This window comes from Akebia trifoliata, chromosome 1 (assembly GCF_017979445.1).
Source record: "Akebia trifoliata isolate Shusen 1 chromosome 1, ASM1797944v1, whole genome shotgun sequence".
NCBI classification, from domain to species: Eukaryota; Viridiplantae; Streptophyta; class Magnoliopsida; order Ranunculales; family Lardizabalaceae; genus Akebia; species Akebia trifoliata.
In genome coordinates this window covers 28350259-28374417 of record NC_141375.1, presented here as the reverse complement: position 1 = coordinate 28374417, position 24159 = coordinate 28350259, and the positions used below count along the sequence as shown (strand labels likewise).

Sequence of the window (24159 nt, the reverse complement as noted above, 5' to 3'; positions counted from 1 at the left end):
AAAGTATTTCTGACAGTACTTTTCATAACCTACATCCAAACACACAACAGTTATCCACCTACTCTAGACAGTACTTCTAAAAGTACTTAAGAAAGTACTTATTTTCTAAGTACTTCTGGCTCCTGTATCCACACGGGCCCTAAGGATTTGCTCAGTAACAACTTGATAAAGTAATGTAATTTTTGTAGTAAAATTTGTTTGGGACCCACAGACCATATGGATACGTGGGTTGGGCTGTGCCTTGGTGAACCTACGTACCAAAAGTCATAATGTTTGATGACTTGTATCCACTAGATCTATGCTCTTGAAAAAGAGTTTAAATCCCACGATTAGAAATCATTCTTAAAACAATGCAATAATCAATGGATTCACATCACAAATCAAACTGATTTTTGGTACGTAGGTTCATCAAGGCGTGGCCTACATATCCATATGGTATGTAGGTACCAAACAAACCCATGTAGCATAAAATGGGGTACCAGCTGACCTTGTTTGGGTAAGACACGCCGTACTGGATCCCTACTCCCATTCCACTCAATTGTTATTTTTTTTAATACAGATGGCGTTAAGCCATTGGTTAAGTAGCTTAGCATGTAACTTTTGCAACAGCAAATCTCAGTTCCTTGAAGTGGACGAGAACTTTCAAAAAGAGTTCTGATAATATGACCTGGTTTTGACGCACGCCCATGACGCTAACTAACATGTTTGGTCATAACCCAACAAACGTTTGATATGTGATGCAAATGACCTCAGCAATAGAGAGAATATTTTTTCCCTTGCCCACAGGACACATATTTACGATCCAACAACATAGTCTTGTAAATTTCATGAAAATATTTATATTTAAAAAATATATATTAAAAGAATATTATTTTTTGAACTTGATCCAAGGTGTTGAAAATGGATGACTAGTGAGAACCCAACTTTAAAAATAATAATTCAACGGTGAAAAATAATTATGTTTTAATTTTTCTTAAAGTTCATATAATTTTGTACTCTACAACTCTATTGCATCGGATCATGTTTTTGAATAGCACAAGATGATCAGATTAGGAAGTTTTCTTTTTTTTCACTATATGGACAGGAGAGAGAAAAGGGCGTTAATCAAAAATTACTTCATATTTTCAAAATTCAAAAAAAAAAAGATAATAATAATAACAATAACAAAAAAAATGTTACTACAGTTAAAGTGTTTGGTCTTAAAAAATTTTAAAAACAAAATTTACTGCAATTGAAGTGTCGAATTTTAAAAATAAAAAATAAAAACAAAATTTGCAGCACTTAAAGTGTTGGTTTTTTACATTTTAATACTAAATTAAAAAACTGGCACTTTAAGTTCCGATTTTGATTCCTTATTGTAAATTATAAAGAGTTAGTACCTTTTTGGTAATTAATTTTTTAGTTTGGTTTTTTTCGATAATTTCCCCAAGGAATAATGATTTTCTGATTCCCCCCTCTGCCCTCCTCCCCCTCTACTCTCCCAATGTGCCATGTGATAAAATCATAGATTTTCTTTCTCAAGATACACAATTACACATATTTATGCCCCAATTAAAAATTAAAACACACCATTCAAACATTATAACAATTGGTTCAAATTATTCTCCCACCAGTACAAAACATTATCACTCTAGGTGTTTACTGTCATGATTAGACTAATATTAAATCTTAAATCAAAAAATAAAATTTAGTTTTAAAAAAAAAATACTTTTACTCATTCTCAACTATGTACTTTTTTCTCTTTAATTTTTATTGGGATGTAATAAGTAAAAGTTGGGGTGCCAATAGTAGCTCTTAAAATTTATTATTCCAGTCATTGATGAAACAAGTCTTGAACCCACCTAATCAAAAGCATCGTTAGTAGCATAAATTCCAATGATTTAGAAATTGATGGAACTTAATATTTGAAGTAAAACTCTTATTCCTTACTAAGATAGTAAGGAAAAAGGCCTTACTAAACCGCCTCCACCTTCATAAAGGCCTCAAGATGTTTAAAACAAGACCTCAAGATTTGTTACAAGTCTCGATGATATGTTTTACACATCTCGATGACTTTTTGATGGTTAATGAGGTTTAGTAAGGCCTCTGTACCTCATTATCTTAGGAAGGCTAGTCGGACTCATATTTGACAAGAGCCTCCTCAAATATATATTCGGTTTGACTCATTATGTGGTCTTATATCTAATTGATCAAAAAAATTATTTATTGATAAATGCAGTCCATATTCATCTTCTTTTTCAAGTATTTGTACATCATCTTAGTAGTTTGATGATTACTTTCTCAATCTTCTCGGTTTGTATATATATTCATTTATACAAACAAAAGAGAGCATTTGGAATGGGGAATCCGTTGCAAAATCATAGGAGGCATTGCTCGAGGCCTTCTTTATCTTCATGAAGATTCTCGACTTAAGATTATTCATCTAGATCTCAAAGCTGGCAACATTTTGTAAGATAGGGAGATGAATCCGAAACTTTCAGATGTTGGCTTGGCAAAGCTTGTTATACGATCCTGAATTTTGAATGGTAAATGCCCATCAAATCCAAGAGTCAACGAAGGAAGGATAATTAAGATGTGCCATGGTTATCACACAAAAAAAAATGTACCATGAGGTTTTAGCTGAATATTTGAGATACCCCTGTTGTTTAAAGTAGTGAAATATCCCTTGAACATAGTCTTATTGTTTCGTTCGTACAATTCTTCAATCTTGTTTTGAAATATCACCTCTTGATTAGATAAATCCATAGATTTTATCTGATTTTTCACCCACTTTACCTTTGTAGAATCTGGAGTGAGGTCCATTCTCTCCAAGGGAACTCAGGAGATTGCCGAGGTTGGCTTAGAATGGATCGATGTGCTGAGGTTCTTGACGATGGAGCAAATTGAGCCCCTGTTGACATTGACATTGGCACCAAGTGTGGTCTATATGAAATCATGAAAAATGATGATAAGAGAAGAAATCAGTTTAGTTTCTGTGAGGGAAGAGATCATGAACAGGTCATGTTCTTTTAATCTATATTTATACATCTCAGTTAAAGTCAATTTTTCATGTTTTAATATAAAATTTGATTTCTTTTTTTTTTAAGATCCGTAATGAAATTATATATTTAGATATCGTAAGTTGGACTTGCATCTTAGCATACCTCTTCAATTTCAAATCCAAACTATGATAAGAGCTTTAAAATGGTTAGTTTAAACATTTATAGGAAATAAGAAAAACATGGGAAGATAAAAGCTCCCTAATGGTAAAATTGATAATATATAGTCATGATTTTACAACTTCTGGAGCTATCGATTGGATTTAATTTCCCAAGTAACAACTTTGATAGGTTGATGGAGTTGATAACTATGATAGCCCAAGTCTTATCCTAGGGTTGTAATACGGCCCTCTGGCCCAGTAAACCCATCCAGTGTGGCTGAAAAAACAAGGTTTAGGGCCTTGATCTTGAGCCTGCCAAAGGTATGTTGGATTCAAAAATGTTAACCCCATTAAATCTGGGCTAAGTTAGGGCTTAACAAGGTCCAATCTGGTTTGGCCCACTTGTGCATTGCACATTTATGTATTATATGTGGTTAGATATATGAATTTTAATAAAAATAATCATATAGCATATCAAAAAATATAAATTTTAGAAAAACATATAATAAAATAATAAAGTTTCTTGACCACTCATCAATGTTGCATCCAAAAACATGATTGGATAGATCACAACATTTTAAAACTTAAAAATTAAAAAAAATTAACCGTTTGATTTCAATTTTAAATTTGGGAGTTTGGGGGGCTTCCATTTTCAAAGCCTGGGATCAAATCAAAATCAGCTTCTTCTTTTTCATTAAAAAAAAAAAAAAAAAAAATCCGATATATGCCTTGAATCTAGAGGGTTGAGATGTTAATATTATTAGGCCAACATGGCAATCCATGTGGACTCCACGGCCCTTAGTAAGTAGTCACGCTAACCTCACTCATAATTTTACCATCATCTCAAACCTCTTTTTAAGATGGAGATTAAACCCCTATATTGGTGAAAAGGAGCATCAAATGAAACCCAAAAATCAATTCAAACTCTATCCGAACTCATTGGCGCAAGGCTTGGGCTTACCTGACTTAGGGCTGATGGGGTTAAGACAGGTCTAAGTTACAACCTCTCTCTTTAGAGATCGGTTAAGGGTCGTCAAGGCCAACCTGCCCCAAACCCACCCTTTGCCTACCCAAGTCTTATACCAAATATTTGGTGGGTTTGGCTAAATATCAGGGATGGTTGCATGAATCCAAGTGGATAAATACAGGATGTTGTCATACCTTAAGATTTCCTCCAACAAACACAATGTGTGAAGTGGAGGGATACACCATTATAGACATACATATATAAAAATTCAACCACTAGGGGTAAGCTAAATTGGTAAGACTGACAAGATTTGCTTTCCAGATCATTCCTTTGAATCTCTACTTGTCCTTCCACTAAAAAATGGTTATTTAATATTGTACACGTGTCGGTTGGGATGGCACATGCAATATAGAGACAAAACACCATGTGATTTTGTTCTAACCTCGAGATTAATCCCATATCAATCACTAAATTAAGAAAAATGTTAGACTTACCTCGTTGAACACTGCGTTCCACACTACACTTACATGGCAATGCATATAGAATCGTTGATTTTTTAACTTGTATTTTGAAAAACAAAATTTATGGTTGTCTATTCACTGCCAAGTCATCACAGTGTTGAACATGGTGTCCAACGAAGTTAGTGTTGCACGACTCCAAAATTAAACTTTAGTAATCATTAATGCAATAAATCCGACCAATATCAAATATAATGCACGACACCCAAGGTTTAAAATCTCCTCTCGAAGAAATGTTTCTATCGAGATAAAAAAAAAGCAGAAGTCATGACCAAAATATTATGAGACATTCCAAAACATACTAAGAGACAGTCCAAAATATTGAATTTGTTGGGGTCAATATTTCGCTCCATTCTAGACTAAATTGTAATGTCAACCATGCCCTCGCCTATTATTTCATCCAATTCAATCTAAAGCAATATAAATCACCCAATCAAATCGATTTCGGGTAGTAAAAATATAGTATCAAAAGAATTCACAAACCAAACATCGAGTGTTAAAACTTTCAAGTCAGGAATTTCATCAAACAGTTTGCTACATATTCATTAATTAATTATATCACTTGCACGGCTCACATCACGCACTCTCAAACCACCAAAGTGGTTTTCCGTTACACACTACTTCTTTCCCGTTACATTCGACACCAAATCTCTAATAAATTTCACAGATTTCGTCACAGGAGAATTAACGGCCATCAAATTATACAAAACGTTCTCAACTTCACCAATCGAAGGTCGATTCTTAAACCTCGAAACCACCTTCAACTCCCCTTCTTCTTCCATGAAAACCGCCCATCTCTCACCACTCAAAATCCCATCTATCACAAACTTGAAAACCACTCCTTTTCTCTTACTCAAAACCCCTCTTACCTCCAATCCCATAAACGAATAAACCACCTCAAATGACCCCACAAAACCACTCAACTCCCCAAAACCACTCTCCTCTTCAAATCTCCACTTTGGGTTAAAAACCACTACTGGTTTCGGATACAAACCCTCACTAACTGTTTTCATAGCTTCCAATTGAGAAGCTTCCGGCGCCAAAAACACTGCCACGTCAGCCGAATTTAAAATTCTGGTATAGTCGTTACTGGGTGAAGAAGAAATATCCATATTTTCAACTTGGTTTGATGAGTGAGAAATTGAGAAGGTTTTGTTAGCCAAGACTGTTAAGGTTGAGTTAGGCCATAGGAGTAGGATCTTAACCTGTGCACCTTTTCTTCTAATGGGTAGATCTCCAAAGACCTGAAAAGCGAGTTGAGTGAGAGACTCGGCTGAGTCATCGATTACTGGGATCTCGACTCGGAACCTGGGTTGCTTTTGTTTCTTGAGTTTTCCAGCGAGTCTTGGGTTGTTGAGAGGCTTTTCTAATGTGGTTGAGATGCATGTTTTGGTTTGGAGGATGGCTTCTTCTTTTGTGGATGGTGGGGTGTAAGAAGAAAGTGATGATGCTTGGAGGGATTGAGAAGGGATTTTTAAGCTGTGAAGGGGCTTTTGAGAGAAGGAAGAGAAATGTGGATATTGTTGTTGTTTTTGCTGTAAAGCGAGGGGAAGAGAAAGGAAGAGAGATCTGGGTAGAGGTGATGGATTTGAAGGTTTGGGAATTTTGATTGTTTTTGTTGAGAGTTTTAGGAAATTAGAAGCCATTCGATACAAAGAAAGTGTGAAAGAAAGGATTGTTTTTATTTTGATTATCCTTTTGAAAGTGTAGAGATAATGAGATACGTATTAGCAGCCACACAAAACAAGGAAAAAAAAAAACGGAAACTTACGTCTTAGACCCCGTGAGAGGGAAGTGTTTCTAAATGCACCCTGGGTTTTGGGGGGTTTTCTTAACAATCAGTAAAATCTTTCTTCCTTACTGTCCCCTCACCCTGATAAAATTCACTCAGAATTTTTAGATTCTCGATCCAGAATTCAAATAATGTAGATCAACCATTCAAATTATGATCACGATCATTTGAATCCTTGATCTTGATGATTCACGTAATTGAAATATCGAGATCAACAATTGTAACATCTTGATGATTCATGTTCAAAAGTTGAGATCGGCGATTGTAAAAGATAACCTCAGTGGTTGGAACAAAGTTCGATTTCAATGATTTGTATTGTCAATCTCACGACAGTCATCAATTGAATTAAGAAAGAAAAAATTTACTTGATCAACCTACTTAGAAAAATTAGGGGGATTTAGAAAGATGTGCCTCCCCACCTGGATTAAAATAATGTTTTTCCTAAAATATAAAACACACCCACCATCAAAACTGAGATTTTTTTTTTTTTCTCTCTCTCGTTTTAGTTAGTGATAATCTGACTCCCTTTTTTCTTTTTTTTCCCTCTCCTTCACAGTATCATAGATCCTTTGTTTTATAATAATAAAAAACAGATCTTTATGATTTCGTACCCTTTTATAAAAGGGAGGGTACATTAAAAGAGTATAGTTGAGGAGTTTGTGAGAGGGGATCATTTTCTTATAAAAATGACAAAGGCATATTTTGGGAATTAAAATGAACAGCATCAAATTCAAAATTTCTCCAACGCACAAAATAAAGATTCTCCCAAATTCTCGAGTGATTTACATAAGTTAGCAAAAATTTGTTGTTGCAATGGAATCTCTCTTTACAAAACAGGAAAGCCATGCAGCCGGAACTTTGATACTCTAGGTACAGCCACAGATTAGAGTGGGTCCAACATTAAAATGTGGACCTACTAAACTGAACACGAGTATACGTTGGTGAGAGATCTTTTGCCTACAAAAAAGCCAAGTAGAAATTCCACATGATCTTGGATGATTAATTGTAAGAAGCCTAATGAGAGTATTTTTGCAATTGGGATATCCTCAATACATGGTTTGTGTGATTGATCGACGTAAAATTCTATGAAATTTCAAATTGACTTTACTGTGAGTGCGAAAGTTTTTTTAAGATGATAGTCTATATTTGATGGAGATGCGCTATCAATATGAAGATGATTTAATCTAGAATAATGATGAATGCATACCGTCTTGGTACACAACTGATGTGGCAAGTATACAGACATGCACATCATTTTCTTGTGTATCCCGATGAAAACGATCTATGCTTCTGTGCTGTTGCCACATCAGCCGTGTATTCAAGCGCGTACCAAGACGCAGTCATCCACGTTTAGTTCTTGATTGATTTTGGCTAGAGAGAAACGCAAACGTAGTGGGCCCGTCCATCAAATCTCTTCTTCCTTTCCCCTTCTTTTTACCTAAAGAAAGTGATACTTATCCACATTTGTTCTCTATATAAAGAGCACAAATGAAAGATGGTTTTAGATTTTTAAATACCAAAACAGTTATTCCAAATGAAAGGAGAAGGTTTTAACAAATGGGTTTTTACCCTCTTATACATCTTCGTCAATTTCAATTACTCCAATGCAATAGAAACCCAACCCATCTCAAATCATCAAAGCAATCTCAACCTGTTCATGATCAAGATCAACCATGTTTTTCAATGGAAGAAACCCCAAACAGATACCCACCTAACCTTAGAATTTCATACTTTCTTAGCAGGATTCCTATGCTTTGTGGCTACCTCTATATCTACTGCTGGTGGGATTGGTGGTGGTGGTATATTTATCGCTATATTGAATATAGTTGCAGGATTAGATCTTAGAACAGCTTCAAGTTTCTCAGCTTTCATGGTCACAGGAGGTTCAGTTGCCAATGTTATTTACACTTTATGTATCAAATGCCCTAAATTTGGTAATAAGACTTTGTTAGATTATGATGTAGCACTTTCATCAGAGCCAATGATGTTGTTGGGTGTGAGTGTTGGAGTGATCTGCAACTTTGTTTTTCCAGAGTGGTTGAGCACCATACTGTTTACAGTTTTTCTTGCTTTTTCTACTTATAAAACATGCAAAGCTGGTGTGTTATGTTGGAAGGCAGAATCAGATGAGATGAGAGAAAATGGGTTTTGTAATTTTGAGAATGGGTTGATGAGAGATGGGATTTGTGATAGAAATGGAGGTGAGGAAAGCATGGAAGAGCATCTTTTGGGAAGGAAAAGACAGACTAGTTTGGGGATTCCATGGAAGAAATTGGGGAATTTTGTTTTGGTATGGTTGGCTTTCTTTGTGCTTCATGTTCTACGTGGAGGTCGGGATGGACAGGTAAGGCTTCTTCTCTCTCTACCTTCTTTTTGTTTCTTTTGTGCGTGTGTTAATACTAATGGATCCTTACTGCATACTGGCGAATATTTGAGATGGATGATGATAAACTGACTTAAAAAATTAAAAATAAAAATGCTGAAGTGACATTGATATTGACATTATTTCACACATTGCTTACGTGGACGTGTGTACACAACCATATATGCTTTTCATCAGATATGTGTGAGAAGCATCTATGATTCTACAAGCCCCAATGTGTGAATCAATGTTGGGTTTAATGTCACTCGAGCGTGACTCAAAATAAAAAACACCCACTAACATGATAGTGTACAGAACTATTGATTTCTTCCTTATGTATGTTGAGGAAAAAAATATGGGTCAAGATCGCTTGACTCCTAAGATTGACTCTGAAAAAAAACATATGATTCCAATCCTTTAAATACAAAATCCAATGATGGAGATTTATCCTTGGGATAAGTATCTTTGAGATTTGTGTTATCAAGATAAAATCTCAACTTTTGAATTTTGTGTTTAAGGTGTCTGGATCATGTATTTTCTTCATGAGTCATTCTTAGGAGTTAATGGATCTCAAACCAAAAAAATATGATTTTGTGTCCACTGCCTCGTCAGCAAGTTTGTTTTGAGTTTTTTTTTTTTTTTTACCGTTAATTTGACACGACTATCTTTCTTTTGGAAATTTTGACTTGAGAAGGTACTTTTTCTTAAGAGTAATGATTTTCTACCTCAACTCTGAAAGAATAACACAAAGATGTGGCATTTCAAAAAATGTAAATTTCCTCAGGATACGCAATTATGCATCCCCATAAACATGTGCAGTTGTGCATCCTAAGGGAAAAATTCTATGATTCTTGCATATGCCACGTCAGTGAATTTTTGAGTTATTCTATCAAATTGAGTTAGAAAATCAGTACTCTTTCATAAATAGATATTGATGCTAAGAGTAACATACCAATTGGTTTCCATTCCAATTTTGATTTCACTTCGTGAGTCATGCTAGAGTGACATTAAAACTGACATCATTTCAAATATTGGTGTCCACAGAACCATGGATGCTTCTCACTCATATCTCGATGAAAAGTATATATGGTTATATACACACATTCACGTAAGCAATGTGTGAAATAATGTTACTTGCAATGTCACTTCAGTATTTTCCATAATAATTGAAAAACTACATACCCATCAGTTCCATATCCCAAGAATAAGACCGAAAAAAAAATTCTTGAGCAGTGTTGCATTCCATCTTCTTTAAATCAAAATTATTTTCTTCATAAAATACAAGAAAATGCCTGTGTATGTGTGTGTAAGTGATTTCCTAGTTGGTGCACTAAGTTTTTAAGGCATTTGTTGGAGATCAAATGAATCACCCAAACATCAAAATTTTGTAATTTATGTTTGGCTTTCTTTCAATATATCTTTGTTTGCTTAGCAAAGAATATATATATATATATATATATATATATAGAGCGAGAGAGAGAGAGAGAGAGAGAGTCAGGTTCTGTGTACACATATATCTACTCATACATCTATAACGTGTTTTGTCCTATGTGGCTAAAAGTTTTGGATTGAGTTGATTTGAGGAGATCATTCTCACAAAAAATCAACTCAATCCGAAAGTTTTAACCTCTTCAAAAGTGATTTACGAAAAATGGACAGTCCAAGATTCTTCAACTCATAAATATGAGATTAGAAATTTTAGAATTAGCTGATTTTTGTTGGGGATGATCTCCTCGTCATAGAAATCATCCTCACCAAAAATCAGTTCAATCCGAAACTTTTAACCCATATAGGACAAAACACGTTGTAGATATATGAGTAGATATATATGTGTGTACACGGATCCTGATCCATGTATATATATATATATGGGTCGGGTTCTTACGACCCTTATTACGACTCACATTACGACACACCGTTTTGTCTTATATGGGAAAAAATGTTTGGAATGGGCTGATTTTTTGTGAGGATGATCTCTATGGTGAGGAGATCATCCTTGTCAAAAATCAGCTCATTATGAAACTTCTAGACCGTCCAATTTTTGTTGAAAAATTATAGATCGTTCAATTTTTGTAAATCAATTTTGATGGGGTTAGAAGTTTTGGAATGGGATGATTTTTTGCCAGGATGATCCCCTCATCACAGAGATCATCATCACAAAAAATAAGCCCATTCCAAACATTTTTGCCCATATAAGACAAAACGGTGTGTCGCAATGTGAGTCGTAATAAGGGTCGTAATAACGTTGTTATATATATATATATATATAGACTTGTGTGGGTGGTCGGGAGGAGGGTGATGGTGTCTTTTCAGGTTCTTCAATTAGGATTCCCACTTTCGCTCCTCACTCGAGTGCTTTTAGACTTGATCCATCAACAAAATCAATAATTCCAATAAAGTTTTGGTAATTATGGCAAAGAGGAAGTAATATTAGAAAGAAAAAAATGTAGCAAAAATTATGTAATTCATATAAAAAATTTCAAGTAGAAGAATTTCATTTGTTAGAAATATATAAAATATTTATTAGTAATATGTGATATACTATTAATCAAGAATCGTTATAAACAGTTAGAGTGTGTGAGTAACAATGCTTGTGATACTAGTCCAGCTATATCAAGGGGCGAAAGCAAGCAATGGACATGCATGGTATATGTAAATAAAAGATTGATTTAGTTTCGTATAGATTAGTTTTGTCAATTTTAAATTGGAAAATAGGCAGTTATGCTATTTTAATAAGACATAGTAACTGATGACAAAAGCAAAGCAGATAGACAATTGGGTATATATTTGGAGTAAAGGACCACATATCTATATGATTGCATGCCTCATGAATTTAGTGCATAAAATATCATAAACATAAAAAATAAAAATAAAAAGATTAGAAAACTATTTTTTTCTTGGTTGGTTATGAATCTTAAAATTGAGAGTACATTGAGTGTCTATTTTCAAAGTAATTCCAATTTTTTTTAGCACAAATAAATCATCAATTCTAGAACTATGATTTGTCATTTTGGCCAATATTACAATTCAAATAACACAAATGAGGATCTCAATCTAGATTCTACACGATTCTTCAGTTCATGCAACCTTTTCCATATACTTATAATACTCTCCCCACCTGAAGATAATTTTGAATTTGATGCTTTTATCATTCTCACACCCACTCCACATCCTGTTCAATACGGACACCTCTATTGTTTTCATAATTAAATTATGATAAACTTTGTCCGTGGGGTCGCCTATGATAGAATAATAGAAAATGATTAAATTACACTTACTGTTCAACTTTTTGCCTAAATCATATCTTAAATTTTGTTTTTTAATATATCCATAAGTCATCTTTTATCTTCCTTTTATTTCTTAATTAAATAAGATAAAAACTTTGTAGAAATTAATCTAATCACAGGATAACATGTAGCAATCTTGTCATCAAACCTAACATCAAAGTGTCAGGGTTTTGGAAAAAGAAAAAAATCAAATATTTTTGAAAAGAGGTTGAACACCAATAATTCCATTATTTTGCCATTATCACAATTCGTAGCATAGGCTTACCATCAATTTGAAATAGAAGGATATCTCAAACATTTAGGGTGTGTTTAAATTAATTTCCTTTGACAATCTTACCCTCATTTCTTTTAGAAATCACAATGGTAACCTTGTAAGATAACATCCCCTCTAATTTGCACATAAGCCACGTTTACAAATTTTATTAGTTAGAGTAGACAAGTGGTATCCCGTTACCTTTACTCTTCAATCCAAATAAGAATGATTGCAATTATGCACATTTTCCATTATTATATGGTGTCAGCGTCACTTCTGTGTATGAGTGCGGAAACTTTTTTAAGATTTTGATAGTGCGTTAGGCTTCATTAGTCCTAGATTTATGTTATTTTTATTTTTATTTTTGTACCTTATCTATGTTTTATTTTACTTTTTAAGTGGACTCATGTCATTGGTGAGTATTAGCTTAAAATTTTAAAATTAGTTAGATTAGATCATATATAAAAAAGTAGGGAAAATTTCAAGATATGATGAAAATCTTGAAGAAATGTCGACCATTATTTATAAATTCCTAACGCATGCACCCTCTCATAGAATCAACCAATCTTTTAATTTTTTTTTTTTTTTTTTTAATTGAGGTTCTTGATCGGTGGAATCATCAAGAACCAGAATCAAAAGTTGTGATATAGGTTTGCAAATTTCACTATAAGTAATAGTAAATAAAGTTGCATTTGCATGCCCACACATGCACTTAAGTAGGTTGTCCCTGTTTCAAATCTCAGCCAAAACCTGGTCCATCTAATGGTCGGCTAAATAAATAAAGGGTATTTTGAAAAATCACTCTATAAAATGGGCAAAATACAAGACGAGGTTTACTTCTTGAACTTTCATTCATCTGGTCAAATTGTTAATAAATACATGAGTCTCTTTACTGAGATGGTAAAATATCTAAAAAAAAACTCCAATGTTGACATTACAAAAATGTCATTCGATTTAAACAACTTGAATGTGCTCAATCTAATCACTCTAAACACCGTAGTCATGAGAACCTCAATCGTTCTCAATCTTATTTTTTATTGATCTAAATTTACATATTGTCGTTTTGAAGCTAAAACTCATCATTTTCAACTTGTTTTCATAGTTATCAATCAAATTTCGTATTGTTCGATCTAATGTCATCGTATTCATCTCAATCTCATCATTTTCCTCCTAACCCAAAGGTATTCTTTGACCCCCAATACTCAGAATCTTCACATGAAAATAAATAAATAAAATCGAAAGAAAAATATGAAACAATGAAGAAAATGAATTTAGTAAAAAACCCTCCTGTAAATATGAATATTAGTTTTACCCTCCTCCCTCCCCCCGCACTCATGGGTAATACAAAATGAAAACAGTTTTTTGACTTAATTTCTTCTTTGAAAACGTAAGTCTTGATGTCAAAAGACCGCACTAAAGAGTATAAACTTTCACCAATTACTTGAAATATGGAATCTTGAACTTGATCTAACCCAAAATCGAAATCAAAACTTTAATGGTATGTTTTCAAAATAATGGCTCTAACGAATATAACCATAACAATCATGGTAATAATCCAACAATAACCATAACTTCAATAGGTGCGATAATGCAAAAAACCAAACATTTTCGTATTCTCAAAGAAGATGATGTTAGGTTTTACCTTTCAATCAAACGGTCCAAATGCATTCAATCAAACAATGTCAATTAGATTAAAATATGAAGATTTGTCAAATAAACGAAAGGCATTTTAATAATTTGAATGGTATAAGGGTAATTTTAGTATTCATACTTTAGAAAGTCAATTAAACAAACGTTGTTAACGATTAGACCAAGTCAACAAAAGTCAAGGGTTGCAGACCTCATCTTGTATTTCGCGGGGGATATCACTAATTTCACCAATTTTTATAGGAGGTAAGACTAAATTACGCATAAATAAAAACCTAGACTTGAACCCACCCACACATGTTTGGACCTACTTACAGGGTGGCCTACCCAAATTTAATTTATAATGTCAAGTCCAAGCCCGAGCCAGACCCTAAACATGAATTAGGCCAAGCTCAATCTAATAATAAAATGGGCTTAGTAACACTACCCAAACCCTAATCATGTCTACCTTGGCAAGATGCCTAAGCACCATTTCCTTAGTAAGGATGAGAAAAAATTGGACATTAACAACCGTCATAACCAAGGCTACCTTAGGTATCATGCCTAAGCGACTAAGCGCCATTTCCTTAACGACATGTAAAGGTCATAAGTGCACTGTGCACATGCATTTGCACGAGTGCAAACAATAATAATAACACCTATAATTTAGTATCTCTTAATTCAATTAGAAAAAGAATTCTTTATATATGTACTTGAAAAGCACTTCTCATAGGCATAGTGGGACTAAACTTTCAAGGCAAAAGTAATTATTATATATGTAATTGAAAACATTGTGCTTGTGCACTTGGACTCACAAGTACTACTTGATTCGGTTGGATACTTTCTAAATTAACAGTTTTTTTTTTTTTGGCATACAAAGACAGATTATAAATACCTCTCTCAAGTCGATTTCTAGTATTTTATCCGATAGAGTTGTTTGGATAATTTTCAATCTTTCCAAAAGATGACGAATTATTATCAAGAGATTGGACTAGTATCATATGGAGATGCTTAACTGGATGCAAATTTGAGCTCATACTCAAATGAAGGGAAAATATTATCTTGAAAAAGTAACAATTTCATATATGCATCAAGTGAAACATCTTTTACTGCATTGTTTTAATTTGTGACATAGTCATCTTGAATGAGATGTAAAGAGAGAGGAAGCCCTCGTTTCTTTCGACGTGGTAAATTTTGTCTGGATTCAGGCTCACAAATCAATGTTACCCTTTTCCAGGGGTTGATGTAGTCCTTATGGTTTTAGTGAATATTTGAGATAACCCTTTTATTTTCAAATTAGTGATATATCTCCTAACCTTTTTCATCGTTAAACTCTTCGCAAAATTCTTGATTTTTCTAGTCAATGATGATATCTATGAAGGCTTACCTTAAAAAAAAAAACCTTAAATTTTTCTATCCAAAAGAGTCTATTTTCAACTTTCACAAAAATCATTTTTTTTTTCTTTTTCTTTTTTTTTTTTTTTTTTTTTTTTTTTTTTTTTTTATTTTTTTATTTTTTATGATGAGGTTCCAGATCCCTAGGCCAATTAGTAGGTGTGAGGCAACTGGCCTCTTAGAGCATAATATCCCACCCGAATCCCTGGGTACATGTAATACCCCACCAATTATACATAGCAGGCAAGATAGGAAAATTCCTATCTTACTCTTGATGTTTGAAGGTTGAAGGAGACAAAATCTTGAGATTGAAGGTGAGAGTGAAATTTTATCCCTAAAAGTTAAAGATTACAGATTGTAAATATATATATCAAGAGTTTTTTATTAGAGATTAAAGAAGAGAGCATTTAGATCATCGGTTTGAAAAAACCATGTATTTGAATTATTTCACCAAATTTCCCATTTTTTATGTTGGATTTATACATCAACTATAAGACCAAGATAAAAATAAAAAATAAAAAATAAAAACTAGCGTTGCTTATTCTGTAAATGCCCGTACAATACGAGAGTAATCATGATCGTATGTTATCTCAGGGAAGCGAATTCAACACTAATTATATATATATGAAATTTGTTGAATTTCATTACAAGTTATATTGCTTATCCAGGAATACACCCATTGCTGATTTCACTGCAGAGTGTACTACACATAGAGCCATGTGGAAATGGATATTGGGTCCTCTCGCTCATCCAAATTCCTCTCGCCATATTTTTTACTGTGTGGATTCTACACGAGAGAGAAAGCCCTCAAGACCATACTTCAAATCACTTGGTATGTACAATTATTACTGTGTGGATCCATGCATAATCTCTTGAAATTTTGAAATAATTATTTTTCTACATTTTGTATCAACAATAGGCCTGAATTAATATCTAAATGGGGTGAAATCTAGACATTTTGTACCTTGTGGACTCCCTCCAAATCGATTAGTCATTCATTTAGAATTCTCTTATGGTATTTGATTTACCTCACATTAAGAAACAAAAGATAAATAACAATCTTGACTCCATGTTTTTCATTAAGGAGGAAAGAGTCCGAACTCCCTCGTCCAAGCTTATTTTTCCGATGGTGGCACTTCTATCAGGAGTTTTGGGTGGACTTTTTGGTATAGGAGGTGGAATGCTAATGAGTCCGATGTTTCTTCAGCTCGGATTATCACCAGAGGTAACCTCTTGTCTTTGTTTCCCTAAATTTTTATTATTTCTCTGTTCTAGGCACGATCATACTCAAACTTGTGATGAGGACAACATGGATCAATGATTTTTCAGAGTTTAGCTAATTAAGAACCAAACATTTTATCTTGACCATCCCTTTCCTGAGACCATAGGTAACGGCGGCTACTTGCTCATTCATGGTTTTATTTTCTTCTTCAATGTCGGCGGCTCAGTATTTATTGTTGGGCATGAGTCAGATAAATGAAGCCCTTATGCTCACAGTTGGATGTTTCATTGCTTCGATACTTGGGTTGTTGGTACTACAGAGAGCAATACTAAAATATGGTAGGGCCTCCCTCATCATATTCTCTCTAGGCACTGTGATGGCTTTGAGTACAGTTCTGATTACAAGCATTGGAGCTTTGGATGTTTGGAGGGATTATACAAGAGGGAAATACTTGGGATTCAGACTACCCTGTTGAGAACAACATTAAGAAGGTAGAAGAAGATTTGTCAATCCTAATAATCATGTTGGAGGATCAAATTCCAAAAGAAAGAACCTCTTATTATAAATCTCTGAACCACGATCACCAACCTTATGTAATGGCAATCCAGCGAATAAAAATCTAGTTATATTATAAATTATGTAATTATATGATCTGTGAACCTATATTTTATATGCATTGTGTAACGTGTTAAATCTGACTCGATCTAATAAGGACCAGATTCAATAAATAATTGATGGAGAGACTTGACCAGATTGTTGTTAGATCTATTTCTAGTTGATCCCAATACAATCAAAAGCAGTTCATCCTCTACCAATTTCAACAACGATTACCAACAAAGATCAGTTCTTGGTGAACCTGTCAATCTGGCTCGGATTAAGTACAATAATGTTCCTGACCAGTCGAGACCATTAGTAGAAGTTGATGCTCGAGGCTTTTTTATACTGTCAAGATTTAAAAGGTGATAGCAGTTAAGGGTTCCAAACCATTAATCTTTCCCGCAAACAGAACAATTAACAGATGTCTTTTGATTCCCTGGAAGAAAGACAGGTCTAAATTCAACTTTCCTCTTACTTGATCAGATTGCCAATTGTGTAATGTATGTATATATATATATATATATAACAGAAATGAGGGCTCATCTCTTCCATTTTTCACAACCCCCCTATAATGCCTACTGTATCCAACATTTAAATCGATTACTACTACCAAATGGCTAAGCTGTCTAACAATTGCCCAAGATAATTTAGCTCAAGAAACATTAGTTAAATGTTCTTGTTTTACATAAATATAATCACAAACTGCCTATCCATAATAACAGTATAGTTTGGCATGCAAAACACAAGGAAATTCCACAGCATATAGGAGCCTATTTCTTCCTCCCACCAAGCAACAATAAAACAGCATAGGCGGCTCTAAAATAAGTATCGAAGACCCCAATAAGTGAACATGTAAGTAAACAGGTCTGCTTATTGAGATTTACAAGTGATCAGCAGCAATGACATTGAGTTCCCAGTTTCTCAAAAACATCAGTCACCCACCTAAACCCTAGTCTTTCCAACTTCCAACAACTACGTCAAAAACAATAATCGGAAACAAAATAAATGACAATAACCAAGAACGGCAAATTCAGACCAACCAACATTGACGACTGCCAGTTTAGGCGACTGGGGGGTGGAGAACATGATCCTGTGATGTATCAACTGCAGCAGGCGGCATGAACTGCCACATGGCGACACTTGGGTAACCAATGAAAGGCATCATCTTGTTTCCAGCTGCTTGGTTTATGCCAGCAAAAGCTGCTGGGATTGCTGAAGGGTGAGGCAGGAAGCCTGGTTGGGCGCTCATTGCTTTTACTTGCTGTTCCAGCTTCTCTTTATCTGCCTTTAGCCTCTGCTTCTCATCACGAAGCTCATTTTTCTCGACCTACACAAAAGGAGTGTTTGATTTTAACAACGGAAAAAATTTATAGATGATACCTATCAAGAAATAATAATAAGCAATCCAATTTTCTTGGAGAAACATGCAAATTGGAACGAGATATTTTTAATACCCATTCAACTGTAGTCTAAATATAAACATGATCTTTATTTAAAAAACCAGTAAACTGATACCAATATATTAGTCTCGTCTAAAACATGTTTCTAAACCTCGTCTAAAACATGTTTCTAAACCTCGGTGACAATCCAGATAATCCAATGTTGATATAAAAAGAACACAGACAAACAGGACAATCCGAATCCAAGTCAACATGAGTCAAAAACAAGATGAAGGCCATGTTAGGACGGATTCATGCCTGAGTCAGGCTAAATCATGGCATGTCAAGGCCTAGTCAGGTGAAAATTGAGTCAAGGACAAGTCACAACCAAGTCAAGGGAAAATCTATGATTACATGACTGTTTACCGAATTGACTCAGGTAAGTCAAAATGGTATATTTATCTGGTTTAACAAATACAGAGTAAAAGAAACAACGGAAGAGGGGTACAGAATAACTAAGTGAAACCTGGGTCCCACCTTCAACTCTTTAATCTTCTCCTGGAGATCCTCATTTGATTCCTTTAGCTTCAGGGCTTCACCCCGTAACTGGGTAACCATGCGAACAGCATCACTCAGTATAGCAGCCTTGTCTGTTTTGGGTGGCCTTCCAGGCTCAAGGATGGAACCCAATTCAATAAACCTTGTGATAATGCCAAAGAATATATGAGACAGAGATAGGGAGAGAGAGTAGATGAGTAAAGACAATGAAAAAGCTAGAGCAAGCATGCCTTTCATTGAGCCTATCCCTTCGCATTTTTTCTCTGCATGCTTTGGAGCCAGATGCACCGCATGTTTCAGACCTCACCCTATAACAGAAATTCCACATAAATCATGAAGGTAAAGATTCTAAAATCCCAAGAAATGCAATTTGTATTTGCATATAAAGCATGAAGCAACTTAAGCCAGCAATCTTAAAATTGTGTTCCTTTTTTAACTAAGTAGCCAAAGAAAAAGAAGCTATGTACCGTTTTCGAGAGCCTATTTCTTTGATGCCATCTGAATCCCCAAAGGAGCCATCAATGTCCACACTGAGAGCAGTTAGATAAACCATTAAAAAGGGTTAAAACAACCAAAATTAAATACATAAATAGAGTATCACATACGCAACAAATAAGTATGCGTGCTAACCTAAAGTTCAATTTATTTGACAAGAACAGATAAACTAAAGCACTTCTGTTGAAAATACACCACTCAGACTCATTGACAAAACAGAGGGGAAAAAAATCAGGGATACAAAGAAATATAGCTTTCTACTCCACTTTAAAGAACAGGTAAGAACAAGTGAATGTATATTTAAATTATGAATTATCTTATTATCTCAAACCAAAGGGATAACCTTTAAACTGTGAAGGCCAAACAGATTTTTATGCATTCGAATTTCCAAGGAACAATGTCAATGATTACAAAGCAAGAATGGGTATCCAACCAACTTCATTACAAACTCAAGGAGTGATAAGAAAATGGTGAGCTCGTATACCGAATGAAGCAACCAGTCAAGGACCCGTTCCAAAACCAAAATGAAGTTACCAACATGCAAACCTTAATCCATTTGCTCCACTTAACATCAACATCCAGTCTACCAATCATATAAACTAGGAAGGACTATTGACATTGTGTGCCTTTTCCATGTTTATTTTACATAGAATCATTGGCTCCCCTTGGTGAGTTATGAAATCAATACACTCATTTCTTATCAGAAAGCCATCAAGAATCTGTCACCCCTTCCCAAAGGCTCCTTTGAATGGGGAAATCAAGGAGTCCTAGGCCACATCCATTATAGTTGATAGCACATCACTAATACCCTTGGCGAGTTATGAAATCGTTACACCCATTATTATCAAACACCCATCGAGAATCTGTCACCCCTCCCCAAAGGCTCCTTCAAATGGGGAAATCATCAAGTCCAAGACCTCCTTCATTATACCTTATAGCACACCGCTAATGGCAAATTAGCAATGCAAGAGTAGGTCTGAGAGCAATGTGCAATTCTTATGAAAACCAACCATTATTTTGCTCAAATGCTACTTATTTTCCACAAAAAGCCCATTCAAAACAATCTTGGAAGTATGGTTCGCATGCCTCCTACCATTGGCAATGAGATGGAAAAGACTTGTGTTTTTGTTCCCCCTCCTTGAGCAGTTTTCACTCTTGATTTTGTTTCCAACTAATTTTTTTCTCGTTATCATAAGGAGGGAATTTCTATTTATCTTCCACCATCATGCTAAATACATCCCTGAAATGGACCTCACTTCCTCCTTCCCATAAATGGTAGCAGTCTATTCGAATAAAGCGCTCATTTTCAATTCCACTCTTCCCAATATGATTTTATTCAATTATTCAATTTTTCTGTCCTCTTGGAATGATTGAGTAATGAGATTGGGACTTTGTCTTAATGTATTAGGTCAACTATTTGTCCCAAATACTCTTCATTATTGATCACGTAAAAATTATAATTCCTCCATTATATTGTTTTATTCTTCTATGCGACATTTATTTGCAGAGGGAGCAACCCCAAACCCTACAAAATGTTTGCACTTTCCGGCTACTAGGCTTTGTAAATTATAAGTCAGGCAACCAAAATAACTTGAGGAAGAAACGACAAGTCTTTTGGGTTTCTCTTTGGTGAAGGAGCGAAGCTCAAGAATTGAAAACCAAGAGCCGTCCAGTCCAATCCCTGGCCGGCCCTCGTTCGATCAGGTGTTCTTCGCTATAGACGCCACCAAGAAAAAGAAAGAGGCTATCCGCTCCTAGTCACTAAGTAGTGATATTCTGTCCTCTGAGGGACTCCCAAGGGAATGGTGGAAAATGGTCATGGTAAAAACTGTAAGGACTCAAGGAAAGGTGTTTCATATATATAGAGATAAATTGATGGTAGACCTCTAGAAATCAATGTATCCCCTTAGCCAAGTATATTTCCCTTCCTGAAGTAATAAACAAACTGGCTACATCTCAGACAAAAAATCAAGATTTTTCTTCATATTTAAAATGATGCATATTAATTTATCTCAAAACCACCTACGTCTCCAAATCCACAACAAGCATTCAATTTATCATAAATCAACTATATTTCTTGAGACAAACTAACCTACCAATCAGGGCTTTCTAAGACAAAATACACTCCCCCCCCCACATATCAACTTATGGGAAAGGTGCAAAACATCATCATTAGCACGAAGCATTGTGTTACCAAAAATTGAAAAAAGAAAAAACATAATGATAGAATTAGTTTATGCATATCCTTGCTAACTCAGAGCCTAATAGTACGGTTGCATGATAAGGCAATTAGATTGAAAAAGAAATATTTAAGCTTGATAACAATAAGCAAACAGGGAATGCACATGAATCAGAGAACCCTAGAAGCTCCAATTGCAATGATGGTGATATCCATACCAATTCCATTTTTCTTTCTTGTCGGACCATTACATATGGTATCATAAGACAGAAACACGTGGATACCATCTCGTGTAATGAACATCGTGCTTAATCTTCAAATATCCTTGAATATTTTTCTTCCTTCAATGAAGTATCAAGAGAATTTTCTATCTGAATGGCCTAGCCCCAAAGTTGCTAATTTAGAAATATATAGTTCTTTTTTATTCTTTTTTGATAAGTAAATATATGGCTTGTTTCATATTCAGAAAGACATTAAATTGACCAAGCCCCCAAATCCTTCCTTCTTGTTCACTCTGATATGTCATTCCCCTTACAAAAGATGATCTTTTTTCTACCCAGACTTTCTCCTGGGATGGGGATAACCATTTCAGTTGCAAATCCTCCATGCTTTAACGGTTTTACTCACAAATAATCTGCTTCGGTGCTTCCCATTCATAACTCTCAGATATCAAGAAAAAAAAAGTATTAAATAAGGCTGGAAAATATTGCAAGCCCAGGGTAAAATTGAAGTTTGGACTTTATAGGGAAACATCACTACTGGTGTAGGATAGATCTAGAATATAGCATGGATGAGTCTTTGTCAATTGAGAACTTTTTATACATGAGATACCACTTATTGATCAAGTGCCGTACCTGAACAAAGGAGTACTACCAGGTTTTGGACATAATGATGGAAAGTGTACCCAAAAAAATTATATTTGGTTTAGGTATATTGTAAACTACTATGAGTTAAAGTATTTGCTTTTAGAAACTATCAAAAATGTGGAATTATAACAAGATCACCCCGGTATAACAACTTCATTTTCATTCAGAGCCGAGTCAAAAAATTCTCCAAATAATGGACTAGCTGTGAAAATCAACAAATTAATTGGTGATTTAGCAGTTAATCACGGAATATGGCAAAATCTTTACTCTTCACCTTAAAAATTTTACTTTCTTCAACATTCAAATGCCAAGAACAAGAGGGGGCTTTTACAAATCAAAAACATCAGTCCTATACTCCACGCAACTTTCCCAAATTTATCTAAATTGAACCCCCACCAAATAATTACCGAATCCAAACTTTGTTAATATGTCTGGCTCTGATTCTACCCCCAAATGACCTAAATTGTGCTCTCTATCTTACGGATTCAATAGCACTGAATTCCAAATGAATGTCAAATAGGGAAAATTCGTTTTTGATGAAGTTTCATAAATGGATAAAGAGATTGAACTGTTGTAACAGAGAAAAATCTCACAACAATGAAATAGACAAGAGAAGGATCAAAGATAGAACCCAAAAAAAAAAAACCCTAATTTTCTCAAAGCTTCAGGATACAATTAAAAGCCTATAGAGCAGTATAATCAAACACACCTGACATTAGCAGAACTATTCAAGGGTTGTGTAGACCAGGTGGCTGGGGCCGGAAATTCTCCACAGGGGACATGAATTTCGTCGATCAAGGGGTAATCGAAGAGCCAATTTGAGTTTTCAGATGAATCCATATTCGATCGATCGCCTGAAACCTAGGTTTTAGGCAGAATTTACCGGAGATTTGCAGAGGGGTTCCCTGTTTGTGGGGAGGAATAAAGGATGTGGGGGGTGGTTTCGATGAAAAAGGGAATCAAGAAACAAAGGCAAGAAATCGATGGCTACTTTGAGAACTCGTTCAAAAACCGTGATGACCCGGCAGAGTCATCTCGGTCTCGGGCGAGATGGTCAATTTGATCGCCTGCCACATTAATTAGTCTGATATTGTGAAGATCGGTCAAAACAAATAAAATATCATATTAAAAATTTTCGTAAACACTAGCGTAATTAATTTTTCTTAGTAAATTAAATATTTATTATTAAATCATGCTGGAGTGACCTCAAGGTTGTACCCCATATCGCACATTGTGACATGAAAGTGTATGATCATAGACACTTTCACATCGTCACTTCAGCAATAATCTTTATTATTAATTGAAAAACATGATTTTATGATTAGATACCTTATAACCTTAACAAAAAGTTATAATTATATTTCTAGTAAAATGAGATTAGTGGTCAGTAATGAGTCGTTGAATATGGGTTTTGAACCCAAGTTGTGTCATCGATACTCTCATATTTTAAGAAGTTGGCATCTTTAAAATTAGAGTCATGATAATATGAATCACCAAGAGGCATACTCTCGAGATATATGATTG

At 34.7% G+C, this 24159-nt stretch overlaps 3 protein-coding genes across 4 annotated transcripts; 1 reads left to right on the top strand and 2 right to left on the bottom strand.

Annotated features, from left to right (window-relative positions):
* Positions 1–5141: 5141 nt before the first annotated feature.
* Positions 5142–6350, bottom strand: LOC147411466 (plant/protein (DUF1995)). Its single transcript, XM_086448943.1, has one exon. It carries the CDS (start codon positions 6268–6270, stop codon positions 5242–5244), a length of 1029 nt encoding a protein of 342 aa, XP_086305069.1. The 5' UTR covers positions 6271–6350; the 3' UTR covers positions 5142–5241.
* A 1526-nt stretch (positions 6351–7876) lies between these two features.
* LOC147411465 (sulfite exporter TauE/SafE family protein 5-like) lies at positions 7877–17393 on the top strand. 2 transcript variants are annotated; one of them, XM_086448929.1, is made up of 4 exons: positions 7877–8760; positions 16037–16171; positions 16424–16564; positions 16812–17393. In XM_086448929.1, the coding sequence occupies exons 1-4, from the start codon at positions 7951–7953 to the stop codon at positions 17034–17036; spliced, it is 1311 nt and encodes a 436-aa protein (XP_086305055.1). In that variant the 5' UTR covers positions 7877–7950; the 3' UTR covers positions 17037–17393. The 2 variants fall into 2 exon arrangements, with proteins under 2 accessions (XP_086305055.1, XP_086305053.1); XM_086448927.1 differs by having other exon boundaries at positions 16424–16569; positions 16733–17393.
* A 587-nt stretch (positions 17394–17980) lies between these two features.
* LOC147411464 (transcription factor ILR3-like) lies at positions 17981–23593 on the bottom strand. Its single transcript, XM_086448932.1, has 5 exons — positions 23345–23593; positions 19563–19625; positions 19326–19403; positions 19075–19237; positions 17981–18485 (listed from the first exon to the last, which is right to left on the bottom strand). Exons 1-5 carry the CDS (start codon positions 23473–23475, stop codon positions 18219–18221), a joined length of 702 nt encoding a protein of 233 aa, XP_086305058.1. The 5' UTR covers positions 23476–23593; the 3' UTR covers positions 17981–18218.
* Positions 23594–24159: the final 566 nt, after the last annotated feature.